The sequence below is a fragment of the Brassica napus genome, chromosome C4 (assembly GCF_020379485.1).
Source record: "Brassica napus cultivar Da-Ae chromosome C4, Da-Ae, whole genome shotgun sequence".
Lineage (NCBI taxonomy): Eukaryota > Viridiplantae > Streptophyta > Magnoliopsida > Brassicales > Brassicaceae > Brassica > Brassica napus.
The window spans coordinates 8650191-8672514 of NC_063447.1; the positions used below are offsets into that span (position 1 = coordinate 8650191).

The 22324-nt window shown below is 34.5% G+C and overlaps 4 protein-coding genes and 1 non-coding gene across 5 annotated transcripts; 2 read left to right on the plus strand and 3 right to left on the minus strand.

Annotated features, from left to right (window-relative positions):
* Nucleotides 1-6065: 6065 nt before the first annotated feature.
* LOC111208212 (uncharacterized protein At4g04775-like) lies at nt 6066-7174 on the plus strand. Its single transcript, XM_048754599.1, has 2 exons — nt 6066-6685; nt 6768-7174. The coding sequence occupies exons 1-2, from the start codon at nt 6512-6514 to the stop codon at nt 7056-7058; spliced, it is 465 nt and encodes a 154-aa protein (XP_048610556.1). The 5' UTR covers nt 6066-6511; the 3' UTR covers nt 7059-7174.
* A 3661-nt stretch (nt 7175-10835) lies between these two features.
* LOC106392679 lies at nt 10836-12097 on the minus strand. The gene is made up of 4 exons (XM_048755434.1): nt 12014-12097; nt 11801-11962; nt 11662-11722; nt 10836-11577 (listed from the first exon to the last, which is right to left on the minus strand). The coding sequence occupies exons 1-4, from the start codon at nt 12095-12097 to the stop codon at nt 11408-11410; spliced, it is 477 nt and encodes a 158-aa protein (XP_048611391.1). The 3' UTR covers nt 10836-11407.
* Nucleotides 12098-16116: 4019 nt separating this feature from the next.
* On the minus strand, nt 16117-16189 carry TRNAR-UCU. The gene has a single exon. It is a non-coding gene; the product is annotated as a tRNA-Arg (tRNA).
* A 352-nt stretch (nt 16190-16541) lies between these two features.
* BNAC04G08760D lies at nt 16542-17972 on the minus strand. The gene is made up of 6 exons (XM_048754600.1): nt 17624-17972; nt 17477-17558; nt 17329-17395; nt 17059-17220; nt 16920-16980; nt 16542-16835 (listed from the first exon to the last, which is right to left on the minus strand). The coding sequence occupies exons 1-6, from the start codon at nt 17880-17882 to the stop codon at nt 16666-16668; spliced, it is 801 nt and encodes a 266-aa protein (XP_048610557.1). The 5' UTR covers nt 17883-17972; the 3' UTR covers nt 16542-16665.
* A 628-nt stretch (nt 17973-18600) lies between these two features.
* On the plus strand, nt 18601-21572 carry LOC106396272 (bifunctional enolase 2/transcriptional activator). The gene is made up of 13 exons (XM_013836615.3): nt 18601-18776; nt 19010-19138; nt 19231-19278; nt 19364-19450; nt 19530-19610; nt 19717-19818; nt 19909-19989; nt 20121-20336; nt 20442-20636; nt 20731-20781; nt 20859-20999; nt 21084-21140; nt 21232-21572. Exons 1-13 carry the CDS (start codon nt 18711-18713, stop codon nt 21310-21312), a joined length of 1335 nt encoding a protein of 444 aa, XP_013692069.1. The 5' UTR covers nt 18601-18710; the 3' UTR covers nt 21313-21572.
* Nucleotides 21573-22324: the final 752 nt, after the last annotated feature.

Below are 22324 nucleotides of genomic sequence, written 5' to 3' on the forward strand. Positions count from 1 at the left end.
ATTCACATTTGAAGAGGACGCATTTCAGCTTCAGTATCCCTGGAAATTCGACTTCAATAATCTCCGTCAAGATCCCGTAGAAATCTGTTTCCCCTTTCACACATATTCCATAGTTACTGGTCGCCCGTTGTCTACCATAGTCATATGTATGAAAAGTATAGCCTCGTGTGAAATACATCTGTGATGTGGTGACCTTTACAAGTGGAGATTGAATTACTTCGTGTAACCACTTAGGATAATCTGCATCGTCGTCGTCATAATCAACCTGCAAAAATAAAGAGAATGTTAATGAAATACAGATAATGTATGAAATTTTTTTTAGTTAATACCTGATTCCGCAACCACTTAATGAAGTGTTGATCTTTCCTTTTGTCTACGTCACTTGTGGATATACCAGGAAATGTTTCTTCCACTTGAGAAACAAATAGGCTGTAAAATCACATTTTATAGGAATGAATCTCTCGCAATTATACAATTAATTATACTTATATGTGTTTCGAAGTGTCAATATATGTTACCTTTCAAAATAACGAATCAATGGATCTTCGCAATTGAGTAGAATATAGGTGTATGCACTAAGAGCGTCTTGTTCACTCGACCACCAAACCTCTTTAGACTTCCCACCGAGTCGCCCAATCTGGCTAAAGATGTCTGGAACACCAGCAACTGCATATGTTGGCGCAACACCACCATCATCATATCTTCTTGGAGCTCTTCTCCGTGTACGTACTTTTGACGCAAAGTAGTACGATGTGAAGTGAGAAACTTCTTCCGTCAAACTTCCAGCAATTATAGAACCTTCAACTTTGGCGAGGTTCTTTGCTTTTCCCTTCAAATATTTCATGGCTCGCTCATACTGATACATCCATCCGTAATGTACAGGTCCACGAAGCAATTCCTCATATGGGAGGTGGACAGCTAGATGCTCCATGACGTCAAAAAATCCGGGAGGAAATATCTTCTCCAAGTTGCACAATAAGATGAGAATGTTCTCCTGAAGCTGTTCCACAACTTCTTCTTTAAGAGTGCGTGTGCTCAGATCCCTGAAAAATGCTTCAATGCCTTTTATATTCAAAAAAAAATTAAACACATTGTTAGTCATATATTATTTTGTAAATTATTGTGATATAATACACTACGTACCTGCAAGTGCTTCATGTAGATAAGGAGGAGGAGTGTCTCTCACAACCCTTTTGTGCCTAAACAAATTTGTTCTCCAGTTAGATAAGGAGGAGGAGTGTCTCTCACAACCCTTTTGTGCCTAAACAAATTCTTGTTTCTTCGGTAAGGATGGCCAATGGGAAGAAATCGACGGTGACAATCAAACCAACTTGTCTTCCTACCATTCTTCAGTTGAAACGCATATGTCGTTCCATTACAATATGGACAAGCTAATCTCCCATGTGTAGTCCATCCAGACAACATCCCATAGGCAGGAAAATCACTTATGGTCCACAAAAGCATCGCTCGCATCGTAAAATTCGTCTTCGTTGAACAGTCATACGTCCTCACCCCTGTTGACCACAAATCCTTCAACTCTTTTATCAGTGGTTGTAGGAAAACATCCAGGGACCTTTTTGGATGGTTCGGACCAGGTATTAATATGGTCAAGAATAGTAACTCCCGTTGCATGCACATCTCCGGTGGCAGGTTGTATGGAGTAAGAAAGACTGGCCACAATGAATATTGTCTCCCTGACATTCCGAACGGACTAAATCCATCTGTGCATAATCCGAGATACACATTCCGGATATTGCTAGCGAAATCTGGATGTACTTTGTTGAAATGTTTCCAGGCTCTTGCATCTGATGGATGAGTCATCTCACCATCCGTCTGAGTATGCTCGGCATGCCATCTCATCTTTCCAGCAGTCTGCTCTGATTGATACAATCTTTTCAATCTATCTGTAATTGGTAGGTACCACATCCTTTGGTACGGTACCCTATTACGTCCCCGTCCTTGCGGCTCGAATCGTGGCTTCTTGCAGAATCGACATTCTTCTAGCTTCTCATCATCTCCCCAATAGATCATGCAGTTGTCGATGCAAACATCTATCATCTCCGAAGGCAACCCAAGACTATAAACCAGTTTCTGAATCTCATAATAAGAATCAGCAGACACATTGACTTCCGGCAAGTACTCTTTAAACAAGTCCGCCCATTCGTTCATGCAACTTTCAGGTAGATTGTGATCAGTTTTAATATTCATCATTCTAGCAGCTAACGACAATTTAGAGAGACCTTCTCTACAACCACTGTAAAGTGGTTGATTCGCCGCGTTTAACATTTCGTAAAACTTTTTTGCATCTATATTAGGTTCTTCATCTTCATCATGAGCTACGAATGCATCAGCTACCATATCATGAACCCTATCATAATCTACCATCTCCTCCTGATGGTAACTATGTTCATTATGCAAATGATGATCAACCGGTTCTTTTTCCTGAAAATTGCTATTACTACTACTTGCTTCATTCTGATCATAATTAAAACCTTCTCCATGTTGAAACCAGATATAGTAATTTGCCGTGAAACCTCTATTTATTAAATGCTTCCAAACATTTTCACGATTTGCCAGTTTCGAATTGTTGCATTTCCGACAAGGACAGAACATCTTACCACTTTCTTGGGCGAGCGGTGTTGAATCTGCTTGATGCATAAATGTCTCCAGACCCGCAAGGTATTCTTTCGTCACTCTCCCGTTAGCATCTCTATGCATATACATCCACTTCCGCAACTCGTAAATAGTCCCGGAGCCAGCCATTTTTTTTCTTTCACGTTTTTTGTTGTTGGTGTGTTTAAAATGATGTTCAAACATCCATATTTATAGGAAAATTCGAATCTGGTAGTTGTAATTTTGCTATGAATTTACGACGAAAATTAATTAGGTGGGCAAAAAAAACGTGTAACACCTATAAAGTTGGTGGATTCAAAAATTTCCTCGCTAAATACACGTAAACTATTACCTCGTAAATACCACGCAAAGTTTACGTCGTATTTATGAGGAAATGGTTTTTCCTCGTAAAATACTCGTAAAATTACATCCACTTTACGACGAAACAGTTTTGTCGTTACGTTACGAGGAAATAACGATGACTTTAGTTTTTCACGTAAATTCGTTGTAAACTCGACGCAAATTTACGAGGATTGTTTTTCCTCGTTAATTTTCGTAGTTAAGCATGTGTTTTCTTGTAGTGTGAATCGTATGTTTGAAATCTTTTTTTAATTTAATGGTCACATGTGTATTAAAGGTTTTATACTAAAAGTTGAAAAAGAGCTCCTCTCACAGTGTCCACGTAAGCACAAAAAATCATCCAATCAAAACATTCTATTTTGACACGTCATCATGTCTGAAATAAGGTGGGCTTTCGTATTGGATTTCTTAAAATTATCCGCCGGCCCATCAGAACCCAGGCCGACAAATCTGCTTCGTTTTCAACCGTAGAGTCTCTCCCCCGACTCTTCCACTTCATCTTCTCCGATCTCAATTTTTTTTTCCCGTTACCTTCTCATCAATGGCGATTTTAAAGCGAATCTTCACTGTTTTGTTCCACCTCCCCTTCATACTTCTCCTATATAAAGCTTTCTCTCTAAACCTTGATTAGTCTTGATTTGGGCTTCATGGTTTATTAGGGCTTCTTCTCTTACTTTTCGCAGACCCTTCCCTGACGCTGAAGCCTCCTCCGATGAATCTCCTGTAACGCCTTCTCACTCCATTGATTTCCCCTTAAATCCGTTCATTTACTAGCTTCATCCCACTCCTCCCACTCTATATCATGTAACCGACCTCACCATCTTCATATGTAACCGGCCGCCATTACCAGGAAAGCTATCAAAGAGATAATAATCTTCAGAAAAGTACAGCTAGCTTCTCGGCCCAATGACGAGCTCCAACAACAAGGTCTCCACTTCCTTTTTTCCAGTTGTTAATATCTCTTTTTCTGACTATATTCTTACATGTTTCCAGAAGAATACACAAGCGAATGATTTTGAAGATATCAGTGAGATTATTAAAGCCTTTAACATCTCGACAGATGACTTTGCTATTAGGACGACCAGATTCTGGAAAGTCAACTTTGCTTATGGCTCTCGCAGATAAAAGTTTAAAGGTTAGTTAACCCATGAAGTTATTTAATATGCTCTGATATTCACATGAATCGTATGTTTGATATCTTTTTTTTAATTTAATGGTCACATGTGTATTAAAGGTTTTATATTTCAGATAAAATTAGCCTTTTGATTTTTACATAAAACGTTTGTGAGAAGTGAGAATCTTCTATATAAAGTTTAGTTGCAGATTATAGGATCTTAGTTACTCCAAAAAGCCACACAGAGGATCTTAGTAAACCTTAGTTCTCTGCAGTACTGAACACTTTTTCCGATTCCCTGATGCCCCCCCCCCCCTCTTGCCATACGCTTCAATAATGCCACTTCTTTTGAAAAGTTGACGGAATCCGCAAAGCCGAAACCAACTGAACTTTTCCGGGTTTCGTCCGTCCGACCAACTACGTGCTTAGGCGAACACCAACAGACAGCTTCCTGGTAAGTTTTTATGATTTTAGAGAGTTAGTTGGTTTCTGTTATATCACATTCTTACAGATTTCCACTTAACAATTTCTTAGACATACTTGGTGAGGTAAGTGCAGTCAGGAGAACAATCAACGACCGTTCACAGTGGGCTCAACATGTAATGCGCTTACTATACGTCAAGAGAGGTACTTAGGAGTGGTTATAGTCCATATTCATATGTATGCCTATTGTGTCTCATTATCATTGCATTTTTTCAGGGATGTAACCCTCTGTGTCAGTATATTTGACTCCTTAGCTGTTTCCTTTCATAAATAATTTTAAAGCTACAGAAGTGAGCCAAAAATTGTCCTTGCCACCAGCATCAATCCAAAGATAGTTGGAGATTGTAAACTTTACTATGTGTAGTTTATTCATTTTAATATAGCTTTGGAGTAATGCATTGCATAGAATTTGTTTTTGACCGGATATAACTTCACATAAACTTGATGTATTCTTTGTAGGCCGGCTATTTCTGAGTTCAACATCTGCAACACATATTTACTTTGACAGTGAGACAGCTCTAGGAAATGAGAAGTTTGACAAGTAAGTACCACTCATTTTAAACACCATTTCGTCCACTTAGATTGTATTGGCATCTGATTTCCTCTTTCTTTGACTGTCTTCTCCCACTTAACCCCTACCAGACTGAGCTGATGGCACAGAGCAGACGGCAGCGTCGTCAAAGGTAGCTCATGTTCAGAAAATTGAGCCACTCACCATCTCTGAGCTTAATGAATATGTGATCGCTGCCCAGCCTCAGGTGACATATTCACTTATATAAATTGAAAACCTCTGGAAATTACACTACTCATTCTACATGTTCTTTGACGTTCCACAGATAATTGAGTTTCTCTGCATTCCAGCTCAAGCTAACCGAGGTTAATTAACAAGACATTCTCTCAATGATTGTTCTCTATATTACATGATTAAAAGGTGTTAATGTGTTTTGATCATCTCTTTGTTCCACAGTCTAAAGGGCCTTAAAGCGTTCGCAGAAGCAATAGATGTTGTTAGAGACAAAGGTGTTGCTATGGCTGTGGCTGTGGCGTCCGCAGAAGACATTGATGAGGCGAACGGTGCACGTCCAAACATTTTCAGAGGTTTAGAAAGCTCTCTAAGCTGATAACTTTTACTTTAATAAGATTGAGAATCTCTATTAGAATTGTTTCTCTGCTGCGAGGGAGTTTATTGGCAAAGCTAATATATTAAACATGCGTAAAGAACTTTGTAGAATATCACTTAGACCGTTAAAAACTTTGTAGAATCTCGGAAATTTTAGTGTTGGAATTTTGCTCGAAAGCTTACCAAAAACTATTTGATGCAATAACTCTGTAATACTAAATAAATTTTCAAAATAATTCTGGGCGAAACTTTTCTAAATCTACATTTAAATCTAAATAACTTAACCTAATAATTATACCAAAAGTTAACAACTTGCATCAATATCAATACGTATTTTAATTTTAAAACAAGCATACGTAAATAGTTACATATTCAGATATCTTTAATTGGGTTGGCGATCTATTTCCCCACCGGAACTATGGTGTCGCACTATTTCTCCATCAAACTATTGCCTCGTTTCATTTCCCCACCAAACGAAAGTTAAATATCTATATACCCACCATATCAAAGTTAAATATCTCTTTCCCCACCCGACCAATTTCGATGGTTAAATGTCGAAACCCCAGTACCAAACCATCAAACCTCCGTTAGTAAACCGAAGGAAAACCCAAATATTGCTAAACCGGACCTATATCTGGGTGATAACCCGAGACAACGGTCAAAAATCCCAAATCTAAAAAATCCCAAATTGATAAGAACCCTAGAAAAAACTGTAGAATGTGAATCTCAGAGTTCTTCTTCTTCTTTTCTTATTGTCGAGTGCTTTTTGCTTTTTGTTCTTAATCTCTTCTCACTTTGTGTTAATTTTCTGATCTAAAGCCATGAGTAACGTGTCTGGAGCTTCTAGTGGTTCGTCAAGTGGACATTCTGGAGGCAGAGTGTTTGGTGTGCCGAGAATTTGTCATTGTGGGATTCAAATAATGGAATTGGTTTCTAAATCCAGCAACAATCCGTACCGGCGTTACTATCGTTGCGGATATGCTGTATCTAAGAAGGTAATTTGATTAATCCTTGCTTCTTTTTCATTGTATTAGTTAATGTTTTCTTTTCATAATTTTTTGTCTAAATAATGCACAGCTCTCAAATGACAACCACACTTTCAAGTGGGTCGATGAGGCTTATTTAGATGAGATAGAGGCATTAAAAATGAAAAATGCTTCACTTGCGGCAAAACTGGAGACAGTTACAATGGAGAGGAATGAGTTTGAGAGAATAGTGTTTGAGAATGTGCAAATGAAGCTTGAGAAGGAGATTTTCGAGAGAGTTGAAGAGGCTTTGGTTGAATCATCTTCTACGATGAAGAAAATGATGGTTGTTGTAGTTGTTTTGTGTATGGTCATGGTTGGGTTTAGTAAGCTCTTTGGTTGAAAAGGTTTATATAGGAATGACCTTTGTTTTAGTAATCTTATGTTTTGTGTGTTTGATCATTGTGGTTTGTGTACTTTGACATGGTTTCAATTTTATTAATGCAATGACTTTGTCTATTTTAAGATGGTTGTTAAGCCTATTTTATTCAGTAGAATGCAATAATTTTAAAGAAAATATACAAGCTTTTAGTTGCAGTAACAAAGATAATATGAAGTGCAAAACAAAGATAGATAAATGTCATTACATTACATGGATCCAAGACCATTAAGTTCAAAACCAAAGATATATGTCATTACATAGCTGTCGAAAATTAAGTTCAAAACAAAAGATAATAGATGCCATTACATATCAAATCATTCAAGCTTGAGAAACACTAGCTTGAGTGAGAGTTCCTTGTGAGGATTCACCTGCAGTTTGAGATGTGCTTACCGGTACCGAATCATCATGCTTGCCCTGCTTTGTATGCCACCTCGAGTTGTGATTAGCCTTACCACAAATGCCACAATGCATAGTCCTTTTCTTGGCTTTTGGTAGCTTCTTGGTTGGTGACTCATTCAAACCTCTTTTCCTTGTCTTATCCGCTTTGGTGAGCTTCTTCTTCTTTTTCCCTGTTTCTTTCCCTCGTTCTCCCTCTGTTTCTTCCCCTTGTTCATCCTCTACAGGTGGAGCATGTACATCAGGAGCATCTGTTTTGGGCCAAAACATAGAACCCCGGACTGGAACAATTCCATCTGTGTAGTTTCTTCAAATTTCCGTAGATGTGTCTTACACACTTCCGATGCTCCATCTTAGGCAACTCTATCTTAATAGCTCTGATCAATCCCTGATACAGAACCACAAACTTAATCAAACAACAACATAAAGAAACAGTGATTTCAACCAAAAAAAAAACAAAAAACTTACCGGGCTACGGTCTGAGACAGCAATGTAATTGTCACCATCCTTTAGATCCAAATCAACCTTCAGTTTTTGCATAAACCATTGCCAATTCTCGTTATTTTCCACCTTTACAACAGCCCAAGCTATTGGATAAATTGCATTGTTTGCATCTCTACCTAAAGCAACCAATAACTGTCCCTTGATTCTTTCTTTGAGAAAGCAACCATCAAGTCCTATCATTGGCCTACAACTCGCCTTCCAAGTATTCCTGAGGGCGTCAAAGCAAATATAGATTCGATTGAAGACATCTTGACCTTCATCATTCTCGAACGTGTCTACTTCAACAGAAGAACCAGGATTTGATTCTACTATCTCGGCAGCATAATCTTTAAGGCGTGCAAACTGTTGATCATGTTCACTCTTAATCCACTTCAAAGCTTTATTCCTACCAGCTTGACACTGAGGCCTAGACACACTAATAGACCGATTATAGGTACTAGAGACATGGTAAACACGAATTCAATCGATTTCCTGTTGTTTTCTCTCAGGAATTCTCTCCCACTCTCTCTATTTCACGTTCTAGGGTTCTTGGGTTTTTGATTTGGGGATTTTTTGGGTTTAGATAGATTAGGATGTTTAAGTCGGTTAAGTCGAGATTCGGTATTAGTAACCCGTCTTAACCAAACTAATAAACCAACTAAACATGGTTTTATGTGGATTTGAGTGTTTAATTTTTGTCGGGTGGGGAAAGAGATATTTAACTTTGATATGGTGGGTATATAGATATTTAACTTTCGTTTGGTGGGGAAATGAAACGAGGCAATAGTTTGATGGAGAAATAGTGCGACACCATAGTTCCGGTGGGGTAATAGATCGCCAACTCTCTTTAATTAGTATAGATATCTTTAACTTACGGCCTATTTATTAATTTAGATTTTTTTTTGTAATTTTAAATTTTCTTCCTTTAATGTGTCCTATATATATTAATTTTTAATATCAATTTTCAAGTGAATAATTATCCTTAAACAGTACCTTTCTTAGGGTTTGCGGGATTAAAGAAATGTTTGAAAATATAGTATTAAAAATTATTATATAAATGTTAGTTTTTAAGATTTTTAACAAACTGTGTTTTTATCAAAGTTTATTATGGTTGTAATATATGTATATATATAATATATGGATCATTTTCTCATTAAGGGTTTGAACATATACAATATTGCTAAAAGGTGTACATGTGACATTTATAAAATTCACTACGTCTGCAAATATATGTGATTAATAATCACCGCATAGCAGCTATAGAAGATTTTACATATATATATCCAGCTCAAGCTAACAGACTTCAATTTCAGTTCAAAACACCAAACCTTCACCATTTCATGTATCTTTACTGAGCAAGAACCCCCACCTCTGCCAACCTTTGTTATAGATGTTAGTACTTATTCCTAACAAAAAAACGTAATCGTTCTATTTATTGCGCTATAAACAGGGCGGTGCAGATGTCCCTGTAGCTGAGCTGCCTGGAGTGGAGACCCATTCATCTGCTGATGGTAAGATTCCGATGCTGCGGCGGTGCCAACTACTTCTAAAGATCCACTTGGTCTGGATGATAAAGCAAGCAAGAAAGCACGTTTGGCATAAGCTCCTTTGTATAGCTTCAACAACTACAACATTTTCGAAATTTTGCTTTACCCTCTTTTCAATTTCGTATTTCCCTTTATCCCTTTTGTTTAGGAACTCGATGTAGTGGTTGATGTTTAAACTACTATGCAACTTCGTTTTTTTCCTTTATCCCTATTGTTTTTTACACACGATGTTGTGGTGGATGTTTGAACTATTAATGCAAGCCTTTTTAAAAACCAATCATCATACACCTTTTTCTTTTGTAAATTCTGTCAACATGCAACCTGGATAACCTTCCCATTTAAATTCTTCACACTTGATAACTTTGAAATCCAGTTTATGTTAAAGTCAGATGTTTAGTTGTCAATACCAGGCATTAATTTTATTCAGGCCTTGCTTGGCATATTTTGCGCCTGCAGCTCTGTTGTTCTGAGTAGTCCTAGGAGTTATTCACTGTTAAATGCATGTTACATGTTAAAATCTTCATTGTTTACATTTATGTTTAACTACTAAATAAACCCACAAAATTAACAACAAAAATATCAAAAAATCCGCACGAATCGCGGACACATCACTAATAAAAATAATAATAATAAATATTAGAGTGTGTGTGTCAAGGATAATATGGAAATTATTACAAAAATTATAGACTAAAAGTTGTTATCTATAGAAACTTAATTTTGGTGTTAGTTATGTATATGTGATCAAATTTTCCCCAAAATAATTGGTTATGAAGTTATTTTTATATATACCGATGAAAAGTACTATTCATTACATGTTCTCTAAAACTTTTAATAATTAATAAGTTTACGATTTTTAAAATAAATAGTTAAATAAGTAGATAAATAAATAGATAAATTGTTTTAATAAAAAACATGAAAATTAATTTTACTTTCATTTTAAAATAAAATAAGGATTTTAAGTAATTTATTTTATTTGTTTATTTGCTAACCCGTCCGTAGAGCGGACGTACCCTAGTTACTGATATATTACGCTTGTCTTTTGATGATAAGTTAAGATCTGAACTTAAGTCAATTAGATCCTTACAGAAGTTTATTTGGAGAGTATAAAACTCCATTGATAAATAATATTATAGATGGCAAAAAAAAAAAAAAGACTCCATTGATGCTAGCAAAATGCAAAACAAGACATTACGTGGTTTTAGTTATATTTTCAGTGTTACTATATATCTTTTGAACATTTTTATGGTAAAAATATATTTTGAGCCATCATCATTACATTGTTATAATCCAGTGGAATAAAACTCATTTTTACTTGATCTCAGAAAATCATTAACTCTACTAAAACTTAAACAAAACATTTGAGATGATTAAATAATCGATATAAGAAACAGAATGTGTTCAAGTTCAACATTCTTACTAGAAATGTGTTCAATACTCAATAGTAAGCTAAAGAGGAATCACAGCACGTCGAGCGGGTCTTGTCACCCCTCACCGCTGAGGCACTCGCCATCCGATCGGGACTTCTAGGGGAGTTGGCCCATGGTTTTACCTCCCTCAAAGTCAAATCTGACTGTCAAAAGCTCATCAGAGCAATCCAAAACAAACTGCAGATCAAGGAGCTCTTTGGTATCCTCACCGACATCAACCAGATCGCCTCTGCATTTGTCTCTATCTCTTTCGTTTTCATTCCTCGCACTGAGAACCGTGATGCTGATTATTTGGCTAAACGGGCCTCTTCTATTCTAGTTGTTGTTTGAACTTAGGGTAATGGGCCTGTTTGGCCCAATCACCTCTTTTATTTCAATTTTAAAGTAATCGTTTCACAAAAAAAAAAAAAAAACAAAAAAAAAGCTAAAGAACAGAGTAAATATTAATAAAACTAGACTAACAAACATATGCAAGGTAATAATCCTTTATGACTTTGCTGTAGAAAGACCAGTCCGGATGAGAAGAATCAATCATGGGCTGACCAAAAGAATGCTCTTTAATATAATCTTGAACATCTGACGAACTTGCGAGATCATCCAAGTAAGAACAGAACTCTCCTTCTGGATCTAGCAGGATCAAAACCAAACCAATCATAACCAAAAAGGACTAGACATGGAAACGTCAAAAGTTCAGATAAAACGATCATATACCAAGAAAGTCATCGTTCTTGTCTGTAGGATCGTAACTCACTGGGAACACACCTGTATTGTCCTGCATGCATTCATATAAAGATCAAGTAAGGATAAAAAACTAAACTAGTAAATAACATTACCTAGAAAGTAAATTTACAGGATTAAGAAGAGCTTTGTATGGTTCATCATCAATTAAGATAGTGTTTGAAGCATAGAAGCCTTTGAAGTACTTAAACACTTTAGAGAGATCCTTGAAAAACATAAGTTTATCACTGTTATATAATGTCGTACTTCCACTGTCAGTACACTCTTCTTGGTCCTATAGCAAAAGAGTATGTCAACAAATGCTTAAATATGAACACATACTCACATGTTCGTTACCTATCGCGCTCGCAGGTCGCAGGTTGTTGTTCGTTTTGCTGTCGCGTAATATGCGACCTGCGATTGGTCGCATGTTGCAAGTCGCAGGTTGTTGTTCGTTTTGATGTCGCGCGACTGATCGCACGATCAGTCGTGGGTTTCCATTCAAGTCGCCGGAAAAAACAGCGACTAAAAATTAAGAAAATTTTGATCGCGCGACTGGTCGCAGTTCGCAGGTCGCGCGACACTTAAACGAACATAGTTTTAGTCGCAGGTCGCATGTTTAGTCTCAGGTCGCAAGTCGCAGGTCGCGCGACACGTAAACGAGCGTAATCTTAGTCGCAAGTCGCAGGTCGCGCGGCATGTAAATGAACATGGCCATATACTCTCTATGTTCCTAAAACAGTCGATAAAATAAGATTCTCTTCTAATAAATTAGACTAGATTTTGACTCGCGCTCTAAATGCGCAAGATAAAATTTTATTCAAAAAATTATTTAATGAATATTAGAAATTTTATACATATGTACTTTTATAAAAAAAATATTTTTAAAGTATAGATAATTAAACTAAAATTTACATGAATATAATTTTATAAAAATAAGATAATTCAGGTGATGATTGTTTCAGTAGTTTTTAGTTTTAGTTTTTAGTTTTTAGATTTTAGCTTTTGGTTTTTAAATTTTGGTTTTTGGTTTTCAACTTTTGGTTTTTGGTTTGTGGTTTTTAGATTTAGATTTTGGTTTTTGGATTTGCTGTATTTTTTTAAAAAAATTTCAAAAATTAACTAATACATTACTTTAAAATAATATAATAAAATAGAAATAAATATTTAGATTGAAATTTATCAAAATACTGTGATTATTATTTTAAAATAAAATACAATAACATATTTTAATTATTATATTTTTATAAAAAATATATTATAGTAAAATATAAATCATAAAATATATATAAAATTACACAAAAATAAAAATATTAAATTTTGAAACTACTTAGAAATATTTCTTATATAAATTATTTTTAATTTTTAAAACTTGAATAGAAATAGTTTTTCTTATATAAATATTATAAATGATACAAAAATAAAAAGACATAAAATTTTGAAACTAATCATAAATTTTCTTATATAAATTATTTAAATTTTCGTAAAGTTGAATGGCAATTTTTATAATTCAGGATTATACAATATATTTTATTAATAAAACATATTATGTTTTTATAATTTTTTGTTATTTTAATGTGACTAATAATTATTAAAATAATTCAATTGTTTTATTTATAGAAACTAATAACTAAGTTTTAAAATTAAATAATATTATTTATAAAATATATAAATTTATTTTCAGATATGAAACACAAATTAAAATATTTCACATTATTGTTTAAATGATATCTAATGTACAAAATATTTTATGATAATTTTAATTTTTATGAAAATATTATTTATTAATTATTAATTAATTATAATGTAGTAGTTTCTACAAAAAAAAATCAAAATTCGTTTTTCTTCATAAAAGCTCACAAAAGTTGGTTTTTGGTTTTTCTTCATAAATTGGTTAAATTTTTCAAAAACTAGTTTCCCTAAGTTTTAGGTAATCTATTTATTGAAAATCTTGATTGGCAACTCAAATGATTTTTATAAAAACAAAAACTAAAACCAAAAACTTGATTGGATGAAAAATGGTTTCTACAAAACCAAAAACCAAAAACTAAAGCAAAAACCACAAACAATCAACCTATCATTTGCATAACCTGCCATGTATTAATTTTATTTATGTTTTAAATATGTAATTATAGTACAAATTAATTGTAGTTTTTATATTGGTCAAAATTTATTTTATTATTATATAAATGAATTATATGTCATTCAATCCATCTTATACTTGTCATTTTTTTTTTGAATTATACATGCGTATCCTAGCTCCACAGAAGTGGTCCAGACTAGTCATGTGTTGCCACGTGTCGGTCTCATGTCCCTGACGATGCCAAAATGTTAATTCCCTAGTAGCTGAGACTCGAACTCTGATGGCTTCACCGTATTGAGCTTTTTACCCTCAAGTTAATCACCACCCGGCCACATGTTAATACTTGTTATTGTCTCCGATATCCATGGTGAAAATCAAAAAAAGAATTCAATAGGAAAAACAAGAATTCAATAGGATAATGAACATTCGACTAACAAAGAGTACACATTGTGTAACAATTAATACTAACTAGATTTCGATCCGCGCGGATTTTTATTTTCATTTATTTTTATATAAATATTTTGTTTTCAATTCTAAATTGGTATATATTATAATATATATGTGTCTATCAATTTTTAAAACATAATAAGTTTACGGTATATTTTTTTCATTGAATAGATTGTTTCAAACTTTCACATGTATTTGTATCTTCTTCTATATATATATTTTCGGATTATTATTTCATTATTAAAAACGTAACTAGATATATAAAGATTAGTAAAATGTTGTTTTATTGTCATATTCAAAGATATTGTAACATTTCACAAATTTAGAAAGCTTTTAAAAAATTAAATTTTTCGTTCATAGATTTATATTATCGAGTAAATAATTAAACATTTAGTTTTTTTTTTAATTTTTAAAATAAACTATATAGTTTAAAATTTGATTTCATTGGTTTAAGGTAGCAAAGATTAATCATTGTTAGATAATATGATTTTTGTTATTTTAAAATTTTTTTTTTATAATTTTAAAAGTTAACATCGACAAATACTTAAATATTTAACATATGGAGGTATAGTATTACAACATTAAATTATATCTATTTAATTTATACTATCTATAAATCTAATGGATCATCTATTATTTAAATCCAATTATTGATAGTCCAATAAAAATTTCTGGTAGACCCAAAATTTAAATGATAAGATTAGAGATTAAATGTAACATGCCTTTATAGGAATAGGTTCATTAGGTCTATTTAAAAAAAAAATCACACATGAATCAAGGTTGTGACTTCTGTTTTAATATAAAAAATATTTAATTTATACTATCTATAAATCTAATGAATCATCTATTGTTTAAATCCAATTATTGATAGCCCAATAAAAATTTCTGGTTAGTCCAAAATTTAAATGATAAGAGTAGAGATAAAATGTAACATGACTTTATAGGAATAAGTCCATTAGGTCTATTTTTAAAAAAAATCACACATAAATTAAGGTTGTGATTTCTATTTTAATATTACTAGATGATCTCCTTCAAAGAAAAGAAATGTTCCTTACAATTGAACAAGAGTACACCTTACCATTGAACAAGAGTACAACTGTACAAGACCCTTGTAGTCTTTCAGGTTAGATAAGTCAAACCCAATCTATTTCAGTTTTCAAACTTCTTACAACTTGTAGTAGTAGTATTTAGACCTATTAGTATTGTACCCACTTATATTTTGTATCTCCTTAGTTGTGTCCTTTCAGTAACATGTTATGTAGGACAAATGAGAGTGTTGAATAATGATTTATTTCACATCACTTTCTTGGATTAGAAACACCTTGAATCTTGAACCAAACGTATTATGAAATAAAAACAATAAACTCGATCTGATTCACAATGCTATTTACTATAACCTAATTCACGAACCAACTCAAGATGACAAACAGTTTCTACCTTCCAAGTATATCGTATATGCAAAGTGTTGATGTACATCTCCTTTTTCCACCATCCCGTCTACTATACACCAAATCTGCTTTGGTATGCTACAACATGGAACCGGCCAAAGCCGAGAAGAATAAAAAAACAGCATCGAAACTTTGACAGATGCAAAAGCAGACATCGGTTCTTTTATGTTTTTTTTTTTTGAAACTTTGGTTCTTTTATGTTTTCAAGTTCAACACATTACGCTAACCATCAATCAAAGCTAAGAGGGACCACTAATTAAACTAATAACACTACACATGCAAGCTTTCAAGAATCGTTCTCAAACAGCATTCCTCAAAGATTCAAGAAGCTGGCAAAATCTGATAATCAAGAACCAACACAACAAAATGTTGCTAAAATCTTTACCGTGACGCTGGAGAGCCATAACGATTGAGAGAAAGTGTGCATGTGTGCTGGATGGTGAAAAAGTGAAAACATAATGAAAATAATAACACGCCCGGTGGTACTCGAACCCACAATCGTTTGATTAGAAGTCAAACGCCTTATCCATTAGGCCACGGGCGCACTTTTTCCTTAGAGTAGGTATAGGTATTTACAAATATATCCCGCTTGTCTTTTGATGATAAGTTAAGATCTGAACTCAAGGTGTACTCTCATCCGAATTTAAGTCAATTAGATCCTTACAAAAGTTTATTTGAAGAGTACTCCATTGATGCTAGCAAAATGCAAAACAAGACATTATGTGGTTTTAGTTATATTTTCAGTGTTACTATAATCCTTTATCTTTTGAACATTTTTATGGTAAAAATATTTTTTTTTTTTAGCCTTCATCATCACTTTATTATAATCCAGTGGACTAAAACTCATTTTCGCTTGATCTCAGAAAATCATTAACTCTACTAAAACTTAAACAAAACATCTGAGATGATTAAATAATTGAAAAAAAAAACAGAATGTGTTCATGTTCAACATTCTTACTAGAAATGTGTTCAATACTCAATAGTAAGCTAAAGAACAGAGTAAATATTAATAAAAGTAGACTAACAGACATATGCAAGGTAATAATCCTTTATGACTTTGCTGTAGAAAGACCAGTCCGGATGAGAAGAATCAATCATGGGCTGACCAAAAGAATGCTCTTTAATATAATCTTGAACATCTGACGAACTTGCGAGATCATCCAAGTAAGAACAGAACTCTCCTTCTGGATCTAGCAGGATCAAAACCAAACCAATCATAACCAAAAAGGACAAGACATGGAAACTTCAAAAGTTCAGATAAAACGATCATATACCAAGAAAGTCATCGTTCTTGTCTGTAGGATCGTAACTCACTGGGAACACACCTGTATTGTCCTGCATGCATTCACATAAAGATCAAGTAAGGATAAAAAACTAAAATAGTAAATAACATTACCTAGAAAGTAAATTTACAGGATTAAGAAGAGCTTTGTATGGTTCATCATCAATGAAGATAGTGTTTGAAGCAGAGAAGCCTTTGAAGTACTTAAACACTTTAGAGAGATCCTTGAAAAACATAGGTTTATCACTGTTATGTAATGTCGTACTTCCACTGTCAGTACACTCTTCTTGGTCCTATAGCAAAGTAGAATATAAGATAATGCTTAAATAAAAACACATACTCAGATATATATCATAAGTCTTTTTTTTTTGTTCAAAAGAAAAATATCATAAGAGTCTTACCCACACAAAAAGAAGATTATCTTGAAGATTTTCAAGAACAATGTTTAGAACTATATCAACATTTTTCCTAAAAGACAAAACCATAAGGAATCATATTAAAATGAAAATTAATTTGAATTTCAAGAGATGGAAAAATGAAGGGACTAACTCGCAAGCAGAGGACCAAATTCCAACTTCAAATCTCTCGAGAATAAACTTCATGAACTCTTCAGCAAATGGCCTCTTATACACTAAACAAACAAATATAATTAATAGATTAAAATAATAAAATTGGAAATTAATAAAAATAAGTTACCTAGGTTTGGGCCACAAGAAGCATCAGGAGATCTGTTCTTGGGAGTTTTGCGGTTAGTTCTCCGATGAACTCTATGAAGAAGTAGACCACTCAGACTTAAGACCAAGAGTTTCTTCTTCTGCTTCTCTTTCTTAGGTTCTAAACTAAGTTTATCCAGAATAGAACTCAGTTCTGTCTCCTGTTCTGCTTCTTCTTTGTCACATGTGGACTCATCTTCGGGTGCAACAGCGATGCTGTTCTTGTTCTCTTCATCAGCCATTGTTATTCTGATTATGATCGACAAACTATGATGTAGTATTTTTATAGAGTCAAAGTCATGTCAAGTTTAGTTTCACGAGGTCAATTTTATTCAATTAACCTTTTGCGGCTCATTGGATACTGAGGTATAGATTCTATTATTCCAAGGGCATCCAATGGTGTTGTTAGTCAAAAAGACTCGAAACCTTTTACACTTTTTGTGATGTCCGCTTTTTAAAAGTTATATTAAATGGGCTGTAATATTTGGGCTAAAATATTGAATTGTTGTGTTTGATTACAGAGGTTTATGGGCGAGCACAAAAGCCCAATACGAAAAATACAGCAGAAGACTTATGAAGTTCTTAACATAAAACGATATTGAAAAATATGTTTCTTAGCTATAAAAACGATATGAAACATGCTAAAAAAAAAGAGAGAGAGAGGAAACACACACATAGTCAAAAATGGAATAAAATCAAGACCCAAATATTGATTTGACTTTAATTTGTTTCTAGAGTTGTAAAACTAGCCGAATATTCCACTCATGAAATTTCAGAGGAAAGAAAAAAGCTAGTCGAATATTCGATTACTTGGACAAGGGAGCAAAAGAAAAAAAAAAAAAAAAAAAAAAACCTTTCCTCGTTTGCAAAAGACGTGCAGCACATCGTTTTGTCATCTTCTCTTGAACCTAACTTATCATCCAACGGTTCATATTAAAAAAATCCAACGGCTGTCCCTGACTCGATTCCCCTTTATATATTTAACAAGACCACCCGATTCATCATCTACTGTAACCGTTCACTAAACCCTCTCGTACTCATCGCCGATCTTCTAGATCTACTCTCGAACCATGGCCACTATCACCGTCGTTAAAGCTAGGCAGATCTTCGACAGCCGTGGCAACCCCACCGTTGAGGTTATTAATCTCTTCTCCCTTTTGAGCTTAAGTGAACGAGAATCTGCGTTTTTGATCGTGAATAGAACTTTGATTTTTATGTTTATTCCTTTTATGTGAATATCGATTGCGTTTCGTAGTTTTGAGATGATTCTTGCGGCGGATCTGTTTGATTTGGATATGTTTAGATCGTGATAGTATTTGAACTTCGTGCTGAGAAAGATTGTATTGGTTTTATCTGATGATGGTTTCAGGTTGATGTACACACATCCACTGGTGTCAAGGTAACAGCAGCGGTTCCTAGTGGAGCTTCCACTGGTATCTACGAGGCTCTCGAGCTCAGGGATGGTGGCTCTGACTATCTTGGAAAGGGTGTTTCTAAGGTTTGAGATTGTGTTTTTTTTTTTGTGTGTGTTGTTTGATATTAGTATGAACTTTTTTTTAGTCTGATTTGGTATTGGTTTGATGTCTCTAGGCTGTTGGCAACGTGAACAACATCATTGGCCCAGCTTTGATTGGAAAGGTGAGTCTCTTTGGTTTAACGTTCAGTGCATCGTATTTGTTTTTGCAGCTGTTATAAAACTTTCGTTTTTTGTTGTTTCTTGCAGGACCCAACTCAGCAGACTGCTATTGACAACTTCATGGTCCACGAACTTGATGGAACCCAGAACGAGTGGGGTTGGTGCAAGCAAAAGGTGATTTAATGTTTTATTTATTCACTTAACAATGAAAGACGATTCTGACCATCTTGTTTCTTTTTTTTTTTGTGTTCAGCTTGGAGCTAATGCTATCCTTGCTGTGTCTCTTGCCGTCTGCAAGGCTGGAGCCGTTGTCAGTGGCATTCCTCTCTACAAGGTAGGCTGATCTTGAGACTTGTAGTGACTCTTTGGATACTTGTTTTTTTTTTCTGGTACTAGCTGCTGTTCTAAGCTATTTACTTTTCCGTGGTATTTGTGTGCAGCACATTGCCAATCTCGCTGGTAACCCCAAGATTGTTCTACCTGTTCCTGCCTTCAACGTCATCAATGGTGGTTCACATGCCGGAAACAAGCTTGCTATGCAGGCACGTTCGCTTGATTCTTTTTTCGTTGACATGTCAGATAGCAGGCTTCTTCAGTGTTGAATGTTTCTGATTGGCTGTTGATGTTTGCAGGAGTTTATGATTCTCCCTATTGGAGCTTCTTCTTTCAAAGAAGCCATGAAAATGGGTGTTGAAGTTTACCACAACTTGAAGGTAAACCCTCAAATTATTGTGGTCTTTAAAAGGCCCTCATAAAATGATATGCAGACAATGTGTTCCTATTACAGTTGCTGTAACTTTAGTTAAATCTTGTTAACTAACATGTCTTTTTATGCTCTTCCCAGTCTGTGATCAAGAAGAAGTATGGTCAGGATGCCACAAACGTTGGTGATGAAGGTGGCTTTGCACCAAACATTCAGGAAAACAAGGAAGGTCTTGAATTGCTTAAGACTGCCATTGAAAAGGCTGGCTACACTGGCAAGGTTGTCATTGGAATGGATGTTGCCGCTTCAGAGTTTTACTCATCAGACAAGACCTACGACTTGAACTTCAAAGAAGAGGTTGAACTTCTCTTTCCATATTAATTGCTTTCTCTTTCTACATTCGATAAAAACACAAGGACAAAGCTCTAACCTCGAGCTCCTGCTATGTTTGTTTCTCTGCAGAACAACAATGGCTCTCAGAAGATTTCTGGTGATGCACTAAAGGACCTCTACAAGTCCTTTGTCGCTGAGTACCCAATTGTGTCTATTGAGGATCCCTTCGACCAAGATGACTGGGAGCACTACGCTAAGATGACCGCTGAGTGTGGAGACAATGTTCAGATTGTCGGTGATGATTTGTTGGTCACCAACCCCAAGGTTTGTAGCCTAACCTAATCAGATGTGGTTACTACTTTTTTTGTCTGTTTCTCGCTCAAAGTGCTTATATCTGTTTAATTCTTTCTTATTCCAGAGGGTTGCTAAGGCAATTGCAGAAAAGTCTTGCAATGCTCTTCTCTTGAAGGTACCTCCCAATCCATATTATCCTAATTCAGATTATATAACCTTTCAATAGTTACTGACTAAATCTTGGGGAAACAGGTTAACCAAATCGGGTCAGTGACCGAGAGTATTGAGGCAGTGAAGATGTCTAAGAGAGCAGGATGGGGAGTGATGGCCAGCCACAGAAGTGGTGAAACAGAGGACACCTTCATTGCTGACCTATCTGTTGGCTTGTCCACTGTAAGTTCTAAACCCATTTAGAAGCCAAATTCCAAAGCAACAGTTCATTGTTCGTCTGATTCTCATTTGATTCTCTCTTTACAGGGACAAATCAAGACGGGAGCTCCTTGCAGATCCGAGCGTCTAGCCAAGTACAACCAGGTTAAACATCCCTAGAACTAAATTGATCTAAACAAGAATCAAAAAACATAGTTAACTTTTGTTATTGACTAATTAATATGTTCGGTTACAGCTTTTGCGTATTGAGGAGGAGTTGGGATCAGAGGCTGTATACGCTGGAGCTAACTTCCGCAAACCTGTGGAGCCCTACTAGACAAGTGCAACTTTTTTAGTAGCAAAGTGGTTTCTCCTTTGTGACGAGAAGAAGATGAGAATTGTGTTTGCTCATTTTGCTTAAATAAAACGTTTTACGTTTGGTTCTGTTTTCTCTGTTGTTTTTTTCTGTTTATGGTTTGAACCCTTTTTGGGGAGAAAGTTGCTTTTACTTTTTGTAATAGACCTGAGATAGCTCTCTCTGCCTCTATGAGCGAGAGCCGCTTTTTTTTTATATTCTGATTTCGGCTTTATTCTTAATATCTCGTGCGTGATACTTATTATCTCCAATGACAGACGTTGGGTTTTGTCGGTAAACCTGTTCGATGGGCTTGATTGGTTCGAATGCAAACTAAAGGTCAAATGTGTGACACTGTGTGAAGATGACTAGTGAGACACTCAAACCAAATTGCATATAAGATTGTGGAGTTGTAACCATAATCAGAGCCGTGCAAGCGTTTGTAGCTACCATGAGCGGTTAGAGAATAAAATGCCTTATATTTTTTAAAAAAACTATAATAGTAAATACTACTTTCATAATACTTGATGTTTTGTAATAGTGCACAAATATTAATAAAATTACATTTTTCTAGAAAAATATTTTAAAGATATAATTTTAAAATCAGTTAGCCAATTATAAAAAAGATTGTAAAATATAATTGGTTGAACAGTTTCTAATAAAGTTAAAGTTAACTTTAAAATCTCAAAACTTCATGTAAATTGAAACAAATCAAACATTCTAAAACATCATCTATATTGAAACGGAGGGAGTATTGTCATAGAGAAAACACAATGAAAAACACCAACAAACTAAATATTCATTTTAAACATAATTTTGTTCTATTCCTTTATGCAAAATTAACGACTAAACTTAATTTTTAATTTTCCTAAACAGTTTTTTGTGGAAATAACTAATCAACTAATATTTTTTCGTATTTTTTATCATTAAAAATATTCTATGTTTAAAAAAATCTGGTTATTGTACTATTTAAACTATGAAAATGTCCATAAAA